The sequence below is a fragment of the Ascaphus truei genome, chromosome 5, assembly GCF_040206685.1.
Source record: "Ascaphus truei isolate aAscTru1 chromosome 5, aAscTru1.hap1, whole genome shotgun sequence".
NCBI lineage: Eukaryota > Metazoa > Chordata > Amphibia > Anura > Ascaphidae > Ascaphus > Ascaphus truei.
In genome coordinates this window covers 285,260,889-285,281,224 of record NC_134487.1, presented here as the reverse complement: position 1 = coordinate 285,281,224, position 20,336 = coordinate 285,260,889, and the positions used below count along the sequence as shown (strand labels likewise).

General features: G+C 43.4%; 1 protein-coding gene across 1 annotated transcript; it reads left to right on the top strand.

Moving 5' to 3' along the window:
* The first annotated feature begins 966 nt into the window (after positions 1–966).
* Positions 967–19,313, top strand: ATP6V1E1 (ATPase H+ transporting V1 subunit E1). The gene is made up of 9 exons (XM_075602426.1): positions 967–1,229; positions 5,530–5,595; positions 6,196–6,305; positions 6,562–6,628; positions 13,581–13,670; positions 13,753–13,821; positions 14,153–14,247; positions 15,543–15,630; positions 17,035–19,313. The coding sequence occupies exons 1-9, from the start codon at positions 1,197–1,199 to the stop codon at positions 17,095–17,097; spliced, it is 681 nt and encodes a 226-aa protein (XP_075458541.1). The 5' UTR covers positions 967–1,196; the 3' UTR covers positions 17,098–19,313.
* The last annotated feature ends 1,023 nt before the right edge of the window (positions 19,314–20,336 follow it).

Here is a 20,336-nt window from a genome sequence, read left to right as displayed (position 1 = left end):
TCCGATATGTATCAAAATAATGAAATAGAAAATGTGCCTGAAGATTTGGATTTCTAGGTTTTTTTACGCGGCACAGACGACTTACGATATTAATGATTAAAAAATATATTGTATTTTGATTTAGCAGAAATGTTCCATTTTATAACATTGGTAGTTTTGTTACTGACATTTATTGTTTATATCTATTTTCATCTAGCATTGCATCGCTAAATGGCGACATTTGCCTGTTCTTTGGCCCGAATATGTTTTTGTTTCTAAAATTATCATTCTTAGTATAGTTAAGTTGATCTTTAGCAACAGTTTAATAAAGCGTCACTAAATTCAGTAATCATGTATTATTGGGCTACTTTTGGGTGGTTTCCGCAATGTTATTGGGCGGTATTTTTGGGAACTATCTGGCAACACTGAATTGTCACTGCCATTAGTACACTTTGTCCTAGGAGGGAATGACCCCTTAATCATAACACTGCCATTAGTACACTTTGACCTTGAGGGATTGACCCCTTAAACAGGTCACTGCCATTAGTACACTTTGGCCCCAGGAGGGATTGACCCCTTAAACATGTCACTGCCATTATTAGTACACTTTGCCCCTAGGAGGGACTGACCCCTTAATCATGTCACTGCCATTAGTACACTTTGGTCCTAGGGGGGGACAGACATCTTAACCATGTCACTTCCATTAGTACACATTGGTCCTCAGAGGGACTGACCCCTTAACCATGTCACTGCCATTAGTAGCCTTTGTCCTGGGAGGGACTGACCCCTTAACCATGTCACTGCCATTAGTAGCCTTTGTCCTGGGAGGGTCTGGCCCTGTAATCAGACAACTGTCCCTAACTCAGAGAGCAGAGGAGAAAGCTGTGACCTTCCCATGTGAACAGGAAGGGGGCGGAGCCTCTGTCGCTGGCGGGCCGAGCCTGCGCTGGGGTGGGCGTGGTTAGTCTCCTTGGAGACCCGTGGGGCAGGGGAGTCACATGACCCGGAAGAGTCGCGTCGCGCTGTGTGTCAGGTGACTGCTGTATAATAAGAGGGAGGAGCCGCGTCGAGTGCTCGGTATTCTTGTGTCTGTATAACCGGGGACGCACCGTGTGCTCGCTGCTCCCTGCGCATCGCCTGCTCTGCCCCCCCGCCACCTCACACCGGCCTCTCCTGTCCTCTCCCAGCCGCCTCCCGGGCCTGACCGAGCCGCCGCCATGGCCTTGAGCGACGCCGACGTGCAGAAGCAGGTGAGGAAAGGGTGATAGGCGGGGATAGCTGGAGGAGAGGGTGACAGCCGGGGTGAGGGTGACAGCGTGGGGAAGGTGACAGGCCCTGGGGCGAGCACTGTGTGCAGGTTTCTGACGTGGGGCCACACAGCAGGGACACCTGTATTAAATGCACTCACTAATTCCCAGCTTCTGGGGTCTATATATGATTATTTGTGCCATTGATCCCCTCATAGTTTTTTGCAGGGCATTGCTGGCCCCTTTTTAGCACCGAAGGGGTTAAATATTTCACTGCCATTTCTGTCACTCAAATGCTAATTGTGTTATTACCTCTACTGCCACGCATCATTGCAGTGGAGATGAGATCTGACTAGTTACACACCCTATAACTTTATTAGGGTCACTTATTAAGGGTTTCATGAAGACAGTCTGGCCTAGTATTCTGTCTCTGCTGCTTTTGGTCCAGCCCTCACTTATCTGGGTGCTGTTTCCTTGGGTCTTGACAAAGTGTGAGGCTGTGTCCCTGCTAGCGCTTTGCGGGCGGTGGTTACTTACATATATGGATATATGCAAGTCCCCGCTCCACGCTGTGCGTGGGCACACACGCTCACCGGCCCTCAGATGAACAAAAAATGTATACTTTCCCGCGTGCTCAATTACCCGCAATGCCACCCCCGCGTGCGCGTAAATGCAGGACACCTGGCGCTCATGCTTGGAGTGCTCTCCAAGCATGAGCGCCCTCAGAAGCCCCTGCTGTGCTGACCACCCCATATCCCCTCAATATAACACCCCGATGTGATGCATGCCTAACAATCACCATGTTATAGTGCTTGCATCTCGCATAGTGTCCTTGATACCCTTTTTGGCATATATATCTGCTCTGTACCTTGGCAGAATAATGAAGCTGTTGTGTAGAATATTTCCCCCTAAAATCGCAGTTGTGGCTCGTATATTAATGTCAAAACAATATGGGTAATGGCCAGTTCTCGACAGTCTGTGGTTTGTACACAAAAAGCTTATTTTTATTGTACGAGTTACTCTATGGGGTTTTACCAAGGCTTGTGGAGTTAAGTCTTCATACTTGTAAATCGCCTTCCTAATTCACCTGGAGCTCATAATCTAGATTTGCTGAGAACCTCTAACCCTCTGTAATCACAAAAGGCAACATACAATAGTTATATGCCAACCATCAAACACCAGTTTACCATCCTGATTTTAAGGAATGAGGTTCAGAAATACTCGTCTTTCTTGATACCTTAAAGCTACATCTCTTCCCGCCCAGAAGTTTAACTATAATGTTAGTATCTTGTCCGGTGAATTTGTCGTTTGTGGTTTTAAAAATAAATAAATCATTATTTTCCTAATCTCCATCTTCAGTTATCGCACACATTTCAAATGCTTATACGGTGTGAAAAATCGTTGGAAGGGGCAAGAAAAGATCTACAGGAAATAAATACCATGCAAATGCAGCTGCTTCTTTAAGAACCGAAATGTTAAAGATTTATCAGATACGGAAGGGTTAATTTACAGAAATTCACTCTACCAATGTATGATGTGGGGGTAGAACAGTGGTGACTGACTCCAGTCCTCAAGGGCAACCAACAGGCCAGGTTTTAAGGATATCCCTGCTTCAGCACAGGTGGCTCAATTTTGGTTCACTGAGCCACCTGTGCTGAAGCAGGGATATCCTAAACCTGACCTGTTGGTGGCCATTGAGGACTGGAGTTGACCACTCCTGGTATTGACCGAGGGGGTGAAAAAGGGGAGTCCTGCATATTTAGTTACTCATATTTTACTGCAGGGATCCATTGACTTCTCAGATGGGAAGTGGCTTCTTACTAATATCATGTGATTTTGTGAGCATCATGTGCCCTTCACTAACCGCTCCAAGAGCTGCAGTTTCAGGAAATCTTATTAAAGGCCCCACCTCCTCCTATACACACAGAAGCCAACATTGCTGCAGCCTGTTACTGCTAGAAGAAAGTACTCATATTCTAGTCTCATATAGAGATGGTGCATTTCAGGCTTGTAGATCTCTTATGTGCCATGCAACTCTTTGGCCTTTTAGGACACTATAGTTTACTAATCTGTGTTACTCCATGAGACCCCTTCCCAGGCTGGCAGTCTTATTACGGCCCGTTGAAGTGACTGGGCCACAAGGTATCTTCCTGGGTGTGTTTATTATGGAATAATAGCCTCTTATGCGAAGTCTCTTATGGAATATCACGGCTTATTTAATATGGGCCAGTAATGTCTTTCATGGTTACATGACTGCTATATTTCACAAGAGCTATAAAAAACTATTATGACTGTAAATGTCAAGAATTGGCTTACTGGGTAAAATCATCTTAAGTCACAGATATCGAAGAATCTGCACTTTTATTACTGCTGTTTGCAGTTTTGATGAGAGAATCGGGGTGTTGTTCTACAGCCAGCAAACATTTGTAAAGTGGAATTAGCGGGTGCCCTTTTCCTTTCCTATTCTGCTTGCACAGGTTCTTGTTAACAGTAAACAGCTTGGTTTCACAGATCTGCTCTCATCTGGATTTGGGAAGGAATACAGAGCAGCGGTCAAACTATCCAGCCCAGTCTGGAATCTCAGGCCTGTTTGAGTGGGATGGGACCAATACCTTGTTTAAACCAAAACGTACACAGCACCTGCTGTAAACATCACTGCTTTGTATGGCACCGTAGTGGGCAACATCTGATGGGGTATCTGGAGTGGTCTTTTTAAATAACCCTATTAACCTTTCATTCCTCTTACCAGAAGCCGCAAGCCATATTTCTTTCTATATTTTATCAAAAGTTACAGATCAAAGAGAATTTCTATTGTTTATCTTGTATTTATCTGAACATAGTTCAAAAAAGTAATGTCCAATTTCTAATTTAAATTAATATATATATTTTTTAATTGTAGTATTTGGTAACACCAGTATCAAATCAATCTAGTAATGTCAATAACTGAAGCGTGCATTAACCCCCATGTTCCAGCGCAGCGTGCAGTGTTGGGGTCCCTGGCAGTTAACGGGGGGGGGGGGGGTTATAAAGTTTTACTGATGAGTCTGACCTCTGAAGGGCTACAAGTGACCCCTGTGTGAGTAACAAACAGGTTGAATCTGACAGATATGAAGATTACAGCTTCTTATAGTTGGAGCCCCCAAACAGTGAAGAGATTTAATGTAACCAACAACACCCCCTGTCTAGTTCCTGTTGCTAAGCTTTTACCTGGAAAAATGCACAACTCCTAGGCACCATCAACTGTCAGTGCCTGTTCTATTTACTAAACGGCAAAGGAATCCTTATTATTGAGGACATGAAGTGCATCTCTTTCCAATGTGTGCAAGCCCCTCCACTGTAGAAGGGAAGCATTGCAGGTTCCGAATATATAAAGTCACACAAGGATTAAAGGTTTCCTATTTGTAACTATGGGCTGCCCTATTAATTGCCGGCTGCCGTGTCATCCTTTCTAGTCTTCCTGTCTAAATCCTCCCTCTGAAGTGTTACGGAGGGCCTTGTTCACTAAATTACGAGAGCTGTGCTGCTCTGCAAACTTCCCAATGAGCGTACAGCATGCCGTTCATCTACCGGCAATTTAACAAATAATGCATAAAGGTTACTTTTTTTTTTTTTAGTCTTCATTTGGTGAAGGATGGAGGTGTTAGAGGTATCATGTGTTGGGCAAACACGAGATGGATTCTCAGACCTATAGATTCAAGTACACAACATTGTCCGAGACCTAGGTGTGCGTTATCTGGAGTCTATAGCTCTAATATGCCATTCACACACTATTCCTAGTGTTACTGAAATCTTAATGATGCGTGCAAGGCTGCTGTTAGCAGATGTTGGCAATGTTTGATGGCTGCTCTGGTGAGCCCTGGGATGTGCCAGATTCCTCATCTTGCCTTTACAAATCACATCTTTTGCTCTGGGGATTGATTTTCTTGGATCTGTGACACACTCAGGAAAAAAAGGGAATTTGTACAGTTTAATTTAGTCTGTATTTGAGTTTTGCTTGTAGAAAATAGTATTTATCATTCAAAAATCTGAATGGAAACACTAAATACTCCATGTGCTGTTTCTGCTGATATCGTATCCTTTTCTTTGTGCGCATCTTATTTTTACATTACATTCAATATTAAGGGTTCATTATGTAGAGGCTTTTATGCAGTATTGCAGTTTAAAATGATTGTGCTCTTTGATTTTCTCTCGGTTCACAAACTATTATATCGCTCCCCTTTTCCTGCTCCAACGCATCGGAGTCGGCTGTAAGTAAGAACGCTGTGTATAGCACATTCAGTGTAACGTGTGTATTCCTTTACAGATCAAGCACATGATGGCTTTTATCGAACAGGAAGCCAACGAGAAGGCTGAGGAAATCGATGCCAAGGTAACGGGAATGACACACACACACACACACACACACACACACACTTCTATAACAGTCTAGAAAACTGGAGTTACCTTTTTGTATCCAGAGGTAAGCATTGTTTAGGGTCAGTCATGCTAGCCATGACCTCTGGCATTCTGAATGACCAGTAGTTGCCTTATTGCTGGTTAACCCTTAAGTGTGTAAATGTCACCATTTGCATGCTAGTTTCACTGCCTTCTGGCAGAGAAATGTTGAGATGAACTGCACAGGACCCTATGTGTGAGTGATTGTTTCCTAGCAGCAGTTTACTTTTTTTATTTTTTATTTATAATCAGAATTAATTGCACTTCAGGTCACTGGTCACCCGTCTCCGCTTGCAATGTCAACCCGTCGGTGTGTTGTCAACATACCCAGACTATACAAATATATATTACATCATTATACCATGGGACTTTTGGAAGTTCAAGTATTTGTTGTGCTATTCTTTGAGCTATCAGCGGTTGTTTTTTTGTATATCTTTAGTGCCACCTGTCCCCCTGGTCTCATCCCCTACTTGATGTTGCCGCTGTGTAATAGTGACTTTGACGAGCCTTTGCTTGCGGTTTCCCCCTGTCGTAGGCCGAAGAAGAGTTTAACATTGAGAAGGGTCGCCTGGTGCAGACGCAGAGGCTGAAGATCATGGAGTACTATGAGAAGAAAGAGAAGCAGATCGAGCAGCAAAAGAAAATGTAAGTGATATTGAATGGGTCAGGGTCATGCCTATTGGGGTCTTTTAACCCTTTTGCTACCGAAAGCTAGCAGCGGATTATGGATTAATAATGGATTATTTTAGTACCTCTTAGCTGGTCCTGACGTGTTCAGTTTGGTTTTTGGGGGTGTTTGTTGTTTTTTTTTTTTTTTTTTTTTTTTTAATTTCTTGCAACACACTAAATTCATCTCTATCACAATGTGACACTTTTTTTTTGTTTTGTTTGTGACTTGCAGCCAGATGTCGAACCTGATGAACCAGGCCAGGTTAAAGGTGTTGAAAGCACGGGATGACCTTATATCTGTAAGTATACTTGTACACAAACTGCCTGATCCATAGTTTCCCTGAACAATCCGTGCTGGGGTAACACTGTAAAAAAACAATGCTCAATAAGGTATGATGGTAAACCAGTGACCAACCCCGGTCACTGTAAGAATAAAAGCACTCGGAGACTGCATGGAAAACAGCTGTGCTGCCTGATGGGTGGGGGTAAATGGTAGATTGCCATGGCAACACTACAGCAGGCTTTGGGCCTTTAAATAAAAAAATAATTATATTATATTAAAGAATGGCAAGGTAAATAGTTATAGTTGGTAATCTGCTGTACAAGAGATCACTTTCAAGATGCAACATTTATTTTCTGTGGAGCAGCCGTTTGTGTAGACATGTAAATGTCACCCTTGGGGCTAGATTCATTAAGCTTTATGAACCTATTTAACATGACGTTATAGCAGCAGTCTGCTTTTTAACATGTATCAAAGCTGATGCTCTGTTCAGGAGATAGACGTGTTGTCTGGAAGGTAAAAATGGCGCCCAGTGCAGTCTAAGGCCGAGTCCATAGCAGGGGAGGCTGCGCTGAGCCGTGCGGACGCTCCGCGCTGAGCCCCTGCATCCTCCATGAGGATGTCTTTAGAGGGGGCTCACGCGAGCGTCCGCAGGCGTGCTGAGGCGCTGGATTTTTCAGCCAACAGCCAAGTTGTTTTTCAGAGCGCTGTTGGCTGAAAACATCCAATCAGCGCGGAGCAGCGTCAACGTCACGGCGCCGTGACGTTGACGTCGGTGCGTCGCGGGCGATTGGCCCAGCGACGTCACTGCCCCGCCTCCCTCAGTCTCCCCCCGCCTCCCGATCGCGCCCGCTGGCTCGCCTGCATGGGCATGAAATCGCGCAGATTTCAGCAGGCGAGCCTCAGCGTCAGCGCGCCTCAGCCCTGCTACCCCCTCTATGGCCCCAGCCTAAAGGTTACCATGGAAAAATCACACTAAAGATGAAGACTATTAATGTTTTTTTTTTAGCCAATTGAAGAACAAAACAACCTGCTCAGGGAGAAGATCAGAACATGTGGTGTGACTTTGTAAATGGTTGCTATTTGGACAAAATGTTTTTTTTTTTTTTTCTCTCAAATGCTACAAGTATTGTCTCATAGTACAGAACCGATTTTATTAAGAAAAACACCTGTAGGATATTGCTTTAACTGTCAGATCAGGAAATGGAAACAAGCGCAAACAGAGTTAGTTCATGAATTGTATTTAAACAATGGCCCCCAAGTTCTCATGGGAGAATAAAATGGCTCCAGTTAATTTCAGCATCAGTGACCATATTCTTTTGGGACTCCCATTCCAGGTTTAAACACTGCCATGCAATAGTTCTAGAAACGATTCAGCTAACCCGTTCATTGTATTGTCACTGGCTTGATCATGAATTGGAGCTTTTTTTTTTAGTTGTGTCAGAATTTGTGGCTGTTTTTAAATATCATCCATAAACTAACTCTCTGTGCTTGTCTATTGTGTGAAGGGCATGCGAACGATCTTATTACAGGAAGATGGAGAGCGTAGATGGAGCACAGCCAGGGATATCCTGTATATTCCGTGCAGGAAGAAAAGAAACAGCCAGGCCACTCCAGAAGTAACAAACAGTACTAATTCATTTATTGCATGCTGAACATACAGAAAAAATGGACTAGGTAAACGCACCTACGCGTTTCGTACTCAAGGTACTTTATCAAGGTGGCAACAGTGTAATAAAGCTGCTTCTTTATACTTACCCGAACTACCTCTAAGCCAATAGGATGCCGCGTCACTAACCCGCGTCGCTCAGGGTCACGGCGACATGAGACGCAGTCACCTGCATCTGCGCAGAATCGCGAAGGAAGGGCGCGCACAGCCATAGGGCAGTTCGGGCAAAGTACAAGACCTTAATTGCACTAGACGCTACAGCCCACGGAATGACGTCATCCGCGCGCATCACGGAGCGTGGTCGCGCTGACGTCACGTCGTATTCGGTAGCCTGGCGGAACATGTGACATCTTTTTTTACAAATCAAAACTTTATCGAAACTGGACATTACTGTTTAAAATGGAAAAAACTAAATTATTTAAAAAAACACAAAACTTGTTGCAATAATAGCAGCAACCCTACGTAGCAGTGTACTGTGTCAGTAGAAAGGAAATGGTAATACAGATAAATAATGAATAACCAATAGATAAACAAATAATAATCATATCACTAAATAAATAGTTATGGTACTAAGCACATCACAATGTAACATTAAATAACCATACCATTTATCCTACCATATAATTAAGAAGTATATAATTCTAAAGATTTTTAATTATACATATGAACACAGTATCCATACATAGGTAGAAATCACCCCGTCTCAAAACCCTTTTCTAGTTGTCCTTATGGTAACAGCAACTCGTTCACCTTTCAGGGCATAGAACATGTTCCCGTGCCCATAAGAGGAGGGGACAGGATTAAACAGTTAGATAGACGAGAGACTTTTTGGATTTTTACCCTGAGAACAAGAACACCGATGGGCATGAACATTGATTGGGATTTAAGTCACTTTTTTTATGACTTTTTATATATTTTTTTTATAATAATGTTTTCCATTTTCTTTTCTTTTTATAAATTGTTTTAAAATTGTTTTATAATAATTATAATTCACACAATTGTTCATAATTAATGAACGCTTAGATCATTAATCTTATTGTAATCATATTTGTATGTTACTTTAGATATTATACACATATTTATAGTGCGTCCCAATCAATGTTCATGATTTATTCTGTTAACAGGCGATCTTTATGTATAACAACATTCTTTATCAATGTATTCCTCTTCTTTTATATAGTGTTATCACTCAAGCTTTATGTCATACAGAGATTATGTACATTCTTCCAATATTTTCTTATTCAGTTACATAATGGCTAATATTCTCAATTGTTTGATAAACACTATTTTTGTTCTCTTTGATAAACAAGGTGTTTTAATTTCTCCCTATGTATGGATACTGTGTTCATATGTATAATTAAAAATCTTTAGAAGTATATACTTCTTAATTATATGGTAGGATAAATGGTATGGTTATTTAATGTTACATTGTGATGTGCTTAGTACCATAACTATTTATTTAGTGTTATTGGTTATTCATTATTTATCTTTATTACCATTTCCTTTCTACTGACACAGTACACTGCTACGTAGGGTTGCTGCTATTATTGCAACAAGTTATTTGTGTTTTTTAAATAATTTAGTTTTTTCCATTTTAAACAGTAATGTCCAGTTTCAATAAAGTTTTGATTTGTTAAAAAAGTTGTCATGTTCCGCCAGGCTACTGAATACGACCACGCTCCGTGATGCGCGGTGATGACGTCATTCCGTGGGCTGTAGCGTCTAGTGCAAGCAAGGTCTTGTACTTTGCCCGAACTGCCCAGCCTATGGCTATGCGCGCCCTTCCTTCGCGATTCTGCGCGACGCGGGTTAGTGACGCGGCATCCTGTTGGCTTAGAGGTAGTTCGGGTAAGTATAAAGAAGCAGCTTTATTACACTGTTGTCACCTTGATAGAGCACCTTGAGTACGAAACGCGTAGGTGCGTTTACATAGTCCATTTTTTCTGTATGTTCAGCATGCAATAAATGAATTAGTACTGTTTGTTACTTCTGGAGTGGCCTGGCTGTTTCTTTTCTTCCTGCACGGAATATACAGGATATCCCTGGCTGTGCTCTATCTACGCTCTCTATTTTCCTGGATCTACAACGGATGGATTGCACGCCGCTAACGACAACAGTGCCCCTTGGGTAGCACAGGTAAAGTGCCGCAGTGCCTTATTTTATTCCTGTCTACCACGGACATTGTCCATTTATTAGTATTGCACTGGTTGGTGCTATTATGTGTTATAGTTGTGGGTGTCAAGCTGACTCCACTGGTACACCTATTCCCACCAGTTCCTAATCAACTTTATTAGGGGCACTCCATCGTGTTTTGGATTAACCCATTGTGGACTTATACATTTGGATACTCCATTTACAGGACTGGTCACAATTTTAGAGCATCACATCTACCTTGTTCCTTGCGATCTTATTACAGCCTAAATTATATTAATCCCATATTCACGAAGCTCTGTTAATGTAGTGATATTTCCGGACATTAACCTCCAGTCCTAATTCATCATCTTTAACTGTGCATGCAATGTCTTGTATATAATGTATAACCCTGTTCACTTAATGTTACCATGTATTTGTCATCATAACACTATGCCCAGTACATACTTGAAATGGGGTAACTCTCAATGTATTGCTTCCTGGTAAAACATTTTATAAATAAAAAAATCTTGACCGTGAAATAGGACTTTTATTGGAGAGGAGAGAGATCAGTTTAGGATATGATCTATTTAATAGATTACACAGGGCTAATCCAGTGCAAAGTGCTCTCGGTGGTATATGGGAAAAAAAAGAACAATGCATACAATAGTGCAGACGTACTAGAAGCAAACATCTTAAATCAAAACTCCTTGATGAAGCGGCGTGAAACGCATAGGAGGGAGGACATGGAGATTACTTGCCCTACTTTTGTGCCTTTTTCCTGACCGTGGGTTTTCATTGCCATTCATTGCCGTTTCTTTGCTGTTCCGGATGCCTGCCATTTTTTTTCTGTTTCACATGGGGTAGGTCAAATCAAGCGTGTCTCGGATAAATCTGATAAATGGTGGGAGATGGTGGTAGATTTAGGATGGACTTTCCATGGGTATAAAAGAGAAGAGATGTGCGTGGTGCACATCAATTTTATATTGAAAGACATAAGCGGTGAGATACCGGCAACTGTCATGCTCCCAGTAAGGTAAAAGCAGTTTGACCACTCTGGGTCCCGTAGCGACGGCGCTCCGTTCAGTCCCTCAGTCAGCCAGATGTTTAACCGGCTTCTCTCCGTCACTCTGGCTCCACGGCGCTTCTGGTTTGTACACACAGGCTGCGTCTGTCGGCAGGGGCACAGGCAGAGAGTCCAGCAGTAGTAGGGGACTCGCACAGAGGGCCTATACTCCCCACCAGGCAGGTAAAAGGACCACCCTTATAAGAGTACCCTGCGCTGGATTAGCCCTGTGTAATCTAATCTATTCTTTGTGACGTTGGGGAACATCACCTGAACCAGCTCAACTCTCTTGTATGGTGGTTTTTGTTTTGTTTTTTTCACTTGATTTTTCACTTATTCACTTTTATTTTGTTTGTCGCACTAATAGTTACGGTGATATTTAGTTTGCGCTATATACATTCTTTTTGCAGGGTCTATTTAATACCTGAAATAGATTAAAGCAGCAAAATGTGAAATTTTATATGGGTTTTTTAAATCTGTTACGTAGTATTAGATAATACTTACTGTTTTTTGTGTTTGTTTGTTTTTTTAATTCTTTAACTCTGCCATTTTTTTGTTTTAAAGCCGCCTCTGATTTCTATAGCAGTTTTAAGCCCACATTCCAAGCAGTGCAAGATTTTTGCAACACTTTCCTGTTTGAGATAATTTGTTGCCAATATTCCCCGCAGTTTGAGCTGCAAACTGTAACAATAATGTTATCTTGGCAATATAAGGATACATTGCATTTGCTGAGCTACACTGCCTGAAGCTGCTATTATGTTAGTGACACCATAAGGCTATTGACACTTATAACAGGCGCACCAAACGATTACCAGCTTGGGTAAGAATGTAGAATATTTACATATACACAAGAACAAAAAGGGGGAATATAGTATTGCTGCTTTAACCTATACTCCACGTGGTGAAATACATCTTAAACACCTAGAAAATATGTTACAATAAAATATATTGTTTCTTCCCCTATCTATTTTAAAGCCGCATAGGAATTGCAGTTTGTTAGAGCCAAAATGGATCATTTTGAGAGGTCTGTGTTGTAAACCAAATTGCCCTCATTTAATGGAGCTTTGTGAATCTAGCCCTGAGGTTCACCCTGGTCCTGGGATATTACTTGCTGCACCCCTGGGTTAGGGGATCATTGGGTCGGTAGCCCGGTCATAGCTTTTTCATTCCTTAACTCTGGTTGTAGTGTCTGCCTGTGTGACGCTGCAAACCAGTAAGATGTTACGTGTCACCCTCTTCTCTCCCGTGAAGTGCTTGGGATGTGTTAAACTTTGCTCTGGCCTATAGTTCCTCATGCCCATTTCGCCACAGAAATGTCTTAAGACTGGATAGAAAGAGGAACAAACAGCCTGCGGAGGGAAAACCCCCAGATCTGCAGGCGGATATAAAAGAACTTCATGTCATGTTTATACCAAGCCGATTCACTGCAGGTTCATCCCTTTTTTTTTTTTTCTGTGCCAGTATGTGGTCTACAAAATGTTGTAGTCTTCTAGATTGTAAGGTCATGTGAATAAGGCCTTGTATTCTTGTTACACTTGCATAGTTCAGATTGTCCCAATTTGTACAGGGCCATGTAATAGTCTCCATGTGAAATAAATGAGCGTCCTCCTTATGTTTTGATCACACACCTGCGGCAAACCAATGCAGTGTCACATCTCTCTCGCCATTAGCGAAGGACCGGGATCCATTGTTTCTGTTTGTCCTCACAATCTTCATTTTCAGAACTAAAACTTTGAGGGTTGGGATTTTGCAGATGTTGCTACATACTGTTATTTTTTTTTAATATAGTTTACCTGAAGGATTCATCTGTCCGGCCAGTTGTGAAATTGCATTAAAACGACTTATTGTGTCAGTTTTCAAGAAAATAGAAACCTGTTGAGCATCCGTATAGGAAGAGCTGCAATTTCACATTACTATCTTGATAGCAAATCTATTGCACAGCCGCCAATGCTGTGCATAAAGTCTATTCTTTTGCGCTTGAAAATGCATTGTAGAGGGGTAAAGAAACCTCTCCCCAGACATGTAAAGAGCAGAATAGATTGTTGGCAAAGCTAAATGTTTTGTTTAACTCTTCTCATCCCACAAAATGACTCATTGTCTGCCCAGGATTTACTCGCTGATGCCAAGCAGAGGCTGGCGAGGGTGGTGAAAGACTCTGCACGTTACCAAGCCCTGTTGGACGGACTCATCCTGCAGGTAACGATGGTGGCAGGTCGTGCACAACACCGTAACCGTGTAACAGGCCCCTCCATTCTGACCCTCTGCTGTTCCTCTGCAGGGTCTGTACCAGCTCCTAGAACCCAAGGTGCTGATCCGCTGCCGTAAGCAGGACCTGGCACTAGTTAAGGTAAATGGAGATGACCGCTTTCATACATTCAATAACTGCATTTAGTTTGTGTCCTGGGTTAACATATATCATTTACACCTTGGTAAAGTAAATGCACGTGTCTGCAGAACCATTGTTGGAGTCAATACAGATTTGCTGTAGCTTTTGCTATCCAACTCCTCTGCGGGGAAGCAATTTCATGAATCCACTACCTTTTTCATGGACATTCGCCTTTGCCTAGGTTGAGCAAGACCTGTTCTGTGTACCATTGTCCTCATCTCAGTTGTCCATCCTTCTTTGTTTTTGTGGAGACGCGGCTGAGGTTTATAACTCTACCTCTCTTTGTCTTCAGTCCTCTGTGCAGAAGAACATCCCAGCCTACAAAGCGGCTACCAAGAAGGACCTGGAGGTGGGGGTGGATCATGAAAACCACCTCTCCCCAGACATGTAAGGAAGAGAACAGGTTGTGGATAACTTGCTTTCCCTTCCCCTGTACGCAGCCAGGGACGCCGACGGGGGGAGGGGGGGGGGGGGGGGAGAGCCGGGACAAGTGGCCCGGTGGCTGTGGGGGGGGGTGGGGGGGGCCTGGCTGCCGGTTCTCTACTTGCGGCCAAGTTGGGGGGGAGGGAGGAGAGAGGGAGTATAAGAGGGTGAGTGAGGAGAACGTGGGCTTGTGAGGTGTGAAATTGGGGGTCTTGAAAGACCGCTGCCACGTGCTAGTCCTGGGAAATCTATCTGCGGCCAAGTACAGAGAGCAGTGTGGGCTCTAGCAATAAGTTATCGAAGCCATTAGTGGCACACTCACACACTCACTCACACACTCACACACACACACTCACACACACACACTCTCACTCACACTCTCACTCACACACTCACACACACTTTCTGTGTATATTCCTATTTTTCAAGGTCTATCCATGTTTGCAGAGTTTTACGGAGCATGAAAACCCTATTAGTATAACATATGTCCCAGAATGCTGAGCTGCAATGCTCCAGGGACACCGGGTTGCTAGTTAACCTTGGCTCAAAACTGCCACACAATACTTGACCGGAAGAACAATATGGCTGCCAGGCGGCCTTTGCTCCGACGGCCAATCAAAAGCTGCCATGTCTTTGTGGGACCCAGGCAGCCATATTTGTAGTTTATTGCTATTTATTGAGCTTCAGTTCTAATCTTAGAATAGCTTTATTTTGAGGGGGGATTGCTGCTTTAAGCCAAAGTTCTGAGTTTGCTACCATGCTTTTTCGGTCAGTGAGCAGACCACCTTCCATCACGCGGTTCTGTCACTGAGTGAAACGAAATAATTTTCTCACAATATCCGAATGTCCGTCCGCACAACGCACAGCGCCTGGAGTATAATCTGTCACTGTGTGCAGAAGAACGCCGCTCGGTTTATTACTGAGCTTTAGCAAACACTACGATGCATGAGCCTTATACTACGCCGACAAAGGTAAACCTTAGGTAAAATAATCCCTGCGTGAGATCCTTTTAGAACAATAATTTTGAGGGTTAAATGATGCATTGAAACAAGATGCCTTTTTGGAAGCTCTGACATGAGTGTTTCTCATGGTTCCTATAAAAATGAACAGATCGCATCAAGAAACTTAATGCTCTCAGGTGTCCCTCTTCTATTTAAGATGCAGACTATTGGTTTACAGAACAGCGCCACCATGCTGTTTTCTTCCCAAATAATGTGTCTGAATGTGCGTTCAAACCTTGCTGCCGTGTCTCCCTGCAGCGCGGGAGGGATAGAGATGTACAACATCGATGGAAGGATCAAAGTGTCCAACACACTGGAGAGCAGACTGGATCTGATAGGGCAGCAGGTGAGCGGATCTCTAGGGAGGAGAAGGCACCCTTTCCTAATGCAGAGAAGGGCTCTTGTGGGAAGAGGAAACCTCGACTCAATCTTCCAGGAAGCTATAAAACAGTGACTCCTAATCCATGGCCCTGCCACCTGATTGCCATGATTCTTAATGTCTGTCTTCAGATTCCTTTTTGTATTATACCATGACTTTCTATTGGCTGGTCCCAGTGGCCATATAATTTCTCATGGACCAGAATTCAGGAGCCATGTGTATTGTATGTCTTTATTTATATAGCGCCAAAAGTGTACTCAGCGCTTCTCAAAGAATACAGTACAGGGAATCTTAAAAATACATTTAAGTGCAACAAAAATCAGACAATGGGAAAGGAAATCCCTGCCCCGAAGAGCTTACAATCTAAGAGGTTTGAGGGGAAACTTACAGAGAGAGCAGGTGAGGGAATAAGTGCTGTAGATGGCAGTGCTTGGCCACAATGGGTGGTATAAGTGACTGTGGGACAATAGCCATGAGTGCAGGCTATTGGGATGCTTGATTTGTGGGGCAAGTTTTAAGGTTAGTCAGTGTTAAATGAAAAGGTTAATACCATTTTAAAGGGGAAGAGATGGCAACGAGACATGGGTGAAATCACGTGTGTCTGGATTCAGGCTTAGGGGAGATCCGCACCAGCAGGAAGGAGTAGATAGTGTGTGTGTGAATAGAGGATTTGTGTTGGTGTTTTTTTATTGAGGGTTGTTGGGAGAGAGGTGTATAAATAATGGTGGAGTGGGGAAGTTGGAGAGAACAGGGACATTCACCAAATAGTAAGGAAACAGTAAACAGAAAATGCAATAAGGAGTGCATAGTGATACAGGAGGAGAGACTTCCCAGTTATTGGAGGATAGGAAGAGTGCAAATAATCACAGCTTTTAGAAAGTAAAGTTCTCACAGTTGTAAAGTTGTTGTTTAGAGTCCAGATCTTCCTCATCTTCACCGCCAATTTCAACTCCAAGATTAACTCCACACACTTAAATGTTAAACTTTAAGATGTTACACACAGCCAAGGTGTCCTGCTGTAAGTATTCTAAAACACAGCCACTTGACTAACAATTAAGGGAGAGGTCTGCCTAATCAACTCAGACACACCAAATTGTTAATTACATTTTAGGATCTTGCAAATTGGTAGTAGAATCCAGCTCACACATACTTAAATGTTACACTTCGATGTTACACACAGACATGTGTCCCCATAGGGTGCTAGGGGGCTGTAAGAGCGAGACTCCCTCCCCAAAAAATAGACACAGACTGGTGCTTTAAGAAGGCATGATTAGGGTTTTGGCCCCATGGGAATCAAACTTTTTATTTTTTCAGTGTCCACTGTCATTGCTTAACAACCCGTATTGTCTCCTTTCCATGTCTCCTCAACAGATGATGCCAGAGATACGAGTAGCTTTGTTTGGTGCCAACACAAACCGAAAGTTCATGGACTGAGGTGGTTAGAAGTCCGTCCCACTGCCGTACTGCTCGGGTGACGAGAGAGCCCGGATATTTTATGTTTCCTATTCTAGTGTGTTTGTCATTAGTAGTTCTGCTCTTAGCTTTAAAAACGAGGCATGTGTAGTGACTGTGTGTGGATGGGGGTCAGCGTGCAAACATGTAATTCAAAAGGAGGGGAGCGTGGGTCAGTATTCCTCTTAAGAGGTGGTTTAGCCAACTCATGTCAACGCTATAGGCCAGGTGTTTGTGTCTGTTTCAGCTTGCTATCCTTGGACTAATGACACAAGTGAGGATTGCTTAGAATTGGTTTATAACAAGACTAGTGCACTGTGTTGCAAACATACTGAATGATGCTGCTGCAGAGGCCTGCAATGTTTTGCTTCCTGAGAAATATACAGGGAGAGATCATGAGGTTTAGATACTCCGAGCATGTCATGCGTGTGAGGCTTTTATAATGAATATACCGGTCTGCAATATGTGGCATGCTCTGCCAGCAAAGGGTTTTAGTAGTATGGGGGGGGGGTGGAAACTGCATGTACAATAACATTTTAAAAAGTACATTATGTAATGGTTTTTCCCTCCCAGCCTTTGGGAGGTACCACTGTTACCAGGTGTATGCTACCTGTTGGCTCACAGGAGGCTGAGTTGTCCGCTGATGGTTGTGGGGACTGTAGGACAGACTTCTGGGGTATATAACTGACATTTACTCCATGGTACACTGCGCCGCCATCTGTTGTAAGCTCCAGATGTATAGAGGTGATCTCCTACAGTGGAAACGGTTACCTCTCCCCCCCAGTAAGGTCACACACACACCAGGCCGGAGGTATATCCAATTGGAACCAGCTTTATTCCTGTACACTTCACAGCAACATGGCAATTCTCTGCCTAACACAGTCTCTGTTCTGGTCTTCCAAACTCGGGCTGGTCCCTGGACCTTCACTACGGGTCAAGTGTCCCTGCTCTTCCCCAGCCCTCTTGCAAGACCAGAGGAATAGGTGATCACTCACTCGTCCCTTAGGGAAGAGGACCAGGCCCTGCCAATGCTCAGCAGGTCGCTGTGATACCTTGTCTCTCTCACGGTAAAGATACACTAACAATTTGGTGTTGCACTTCCCTTACGTACAGTAGGGAGAAAGCACAAGGTCTGAACCTGGGGTTGGGCAGAACACAGACCTAGTCACTCCACTCCTGTCATTCAAGGGACTGCCTGTGTGGGGGAAAACCCATGATTGGTACTGGCACTGCCTGCTCTTATCAGGACTTGCATGCCAGTGAGGGCAGAATGGTAGCCAGGAACCAGCTATGACTACATGTAGATGTGTCACTCTGCCCATTCACAAGCTTGAAACATGTTGGTAACATAAACTGCTATATTACAGATGTAGCTGGCTTTGTTGCGCCCCTCCCTCCATGGTGGGGCATATTCTGCTCCATCACGGCAATTGAATACTATGAAAACTCTGACTGTCTACATTATAATGGGACATGGAGTAGTATCAAGTGCACTGAAGTCTGCTATCGCTATATAATGAGCTTTGTGTTACAAACAGCAGCGGTCATGTGACCTCTCTTGACACCCCATCCTTCACCATAACCATTCAGCTGCTCCCATGATGTTCCTGGAAATCACACAGGTGGGTGCTGTAGGGGCCCTTTGACGATGTTCAGGGAACGTCGTGTAATTTTGTAAAAGGGGTGAGGTGAGGTGAGGGGGGGGTGACTGCGTTTGAACATGTGGTTGCGATCCTGTAAGTGCTGTGGCACTGTCTGATTTCTGCCATGGGAAGGGTAAAAGTTCTGTGTTTGCTGTGCAGTGAGTAGTCCTAGAACCGAGACACTTTAAAACATCAAAGCGGTCACACACAGTCCGCTTGTATGCGATTACTTAAAATGCAGTGTCAGCTGGTTGAACACCCTTCCTCTCCACAGCCTAACAGATGGAGATCTTAAAACACTAAGATCACGGGGTGTGGCGCGGGTAAGATTGTGGACCTGCTGAAGCGTAGGTGCTCCCAAAGCTGTGTGCAGCTCCTCCTGCCTTGCTGGTGTATAGTTGCTGGTGTATAGTTACTGCTGGCTGTAACACATGGCTGCATCCTGGTTGTTTATGTTCTGTATATATGGCTGTCCAGTAAAACCTTGTTAGCTTCGTTCCGGTGTCCGATGTGAAGTTGTCTTTATTTATTACAATAAAGTTGTGTGGACCTCTCTTTTCTGGTGTGTTTTTTATTTATTTTTTGTATGCAGGACAAGCTGTGTAACACTTTTTTTATTTAGTGCTGATGCAGCCTGCAAGTGCAGTCAGCAGCTCCCCTTAAAGATGCATGGAAAACAAACCGGATAAAGTGAGGAAACATTCCACATATACCACGGGTACAGCTAAACTATTTAACAATCCTATAATCTTCCTTAAACTAACCAAACCACAAAGATTTGGCTTTCTCTCTGGAAAATGAATTACTAGTAGCGCTTATAGTGCTGGCGACAGCAACGTCTCGTCAAAACAAATGCATTGCCGCCGTCGCGTGCGCTTATAGTAAGCACGACGGAGTGACAGCTTGGTCGTGTTCGCTGCACGTCCTCTCAATTTGATTTTTCCAGCGACCGCAGCCTGATGTTGCTGGCACCATAAGTGCAGCCTTAGGGGGGCTTTAAATACAGGTGTTTATCGACCACGTGTTCCCTCTGTTTTTTTTTTTGTTTTTTTTTTTGTTTTTTTTTTTTTAATTATATCTAGAAACAATAAACTTTGCCTATGCAAGTGCTTGTTTTATACCCTGATATCAGAAAAGGGAGCAGCTGGTGGGAATGAAACGATTTGTACAAACCTGTGTTTAAAATATGGACAGGTGAGATTTGGGTAAAAGCTTCAATCACTTATTACTGACCCTTTTATGCCACTGCAATTTGGTCCTAGAATTAATTGGTTATTTAAAGTAGGAATAAACACACTGCCCTTTCGTTATCCAACCAAAACTTTGCATTGTAAGCAGTGGGCCAGTTTTCATAGGTGCTCTCTAGATCCGCTGTGTCCCAGAGAATCTGCCCCATAGAAACGGCAATATAGAAGAGCAGGGAGCCCCACACCCCCTGGCGGCGCTACGCAGTACAATCCGGTATAGGAAATGCCTTTTGTGGAATGAATATCTTTAATCACAACAGCTGATAGATCATAATGTCCCTCGTAGTCATAATGGTTTTGCAGTGGTCTGGCTAACCCAATCGCCTCTAAG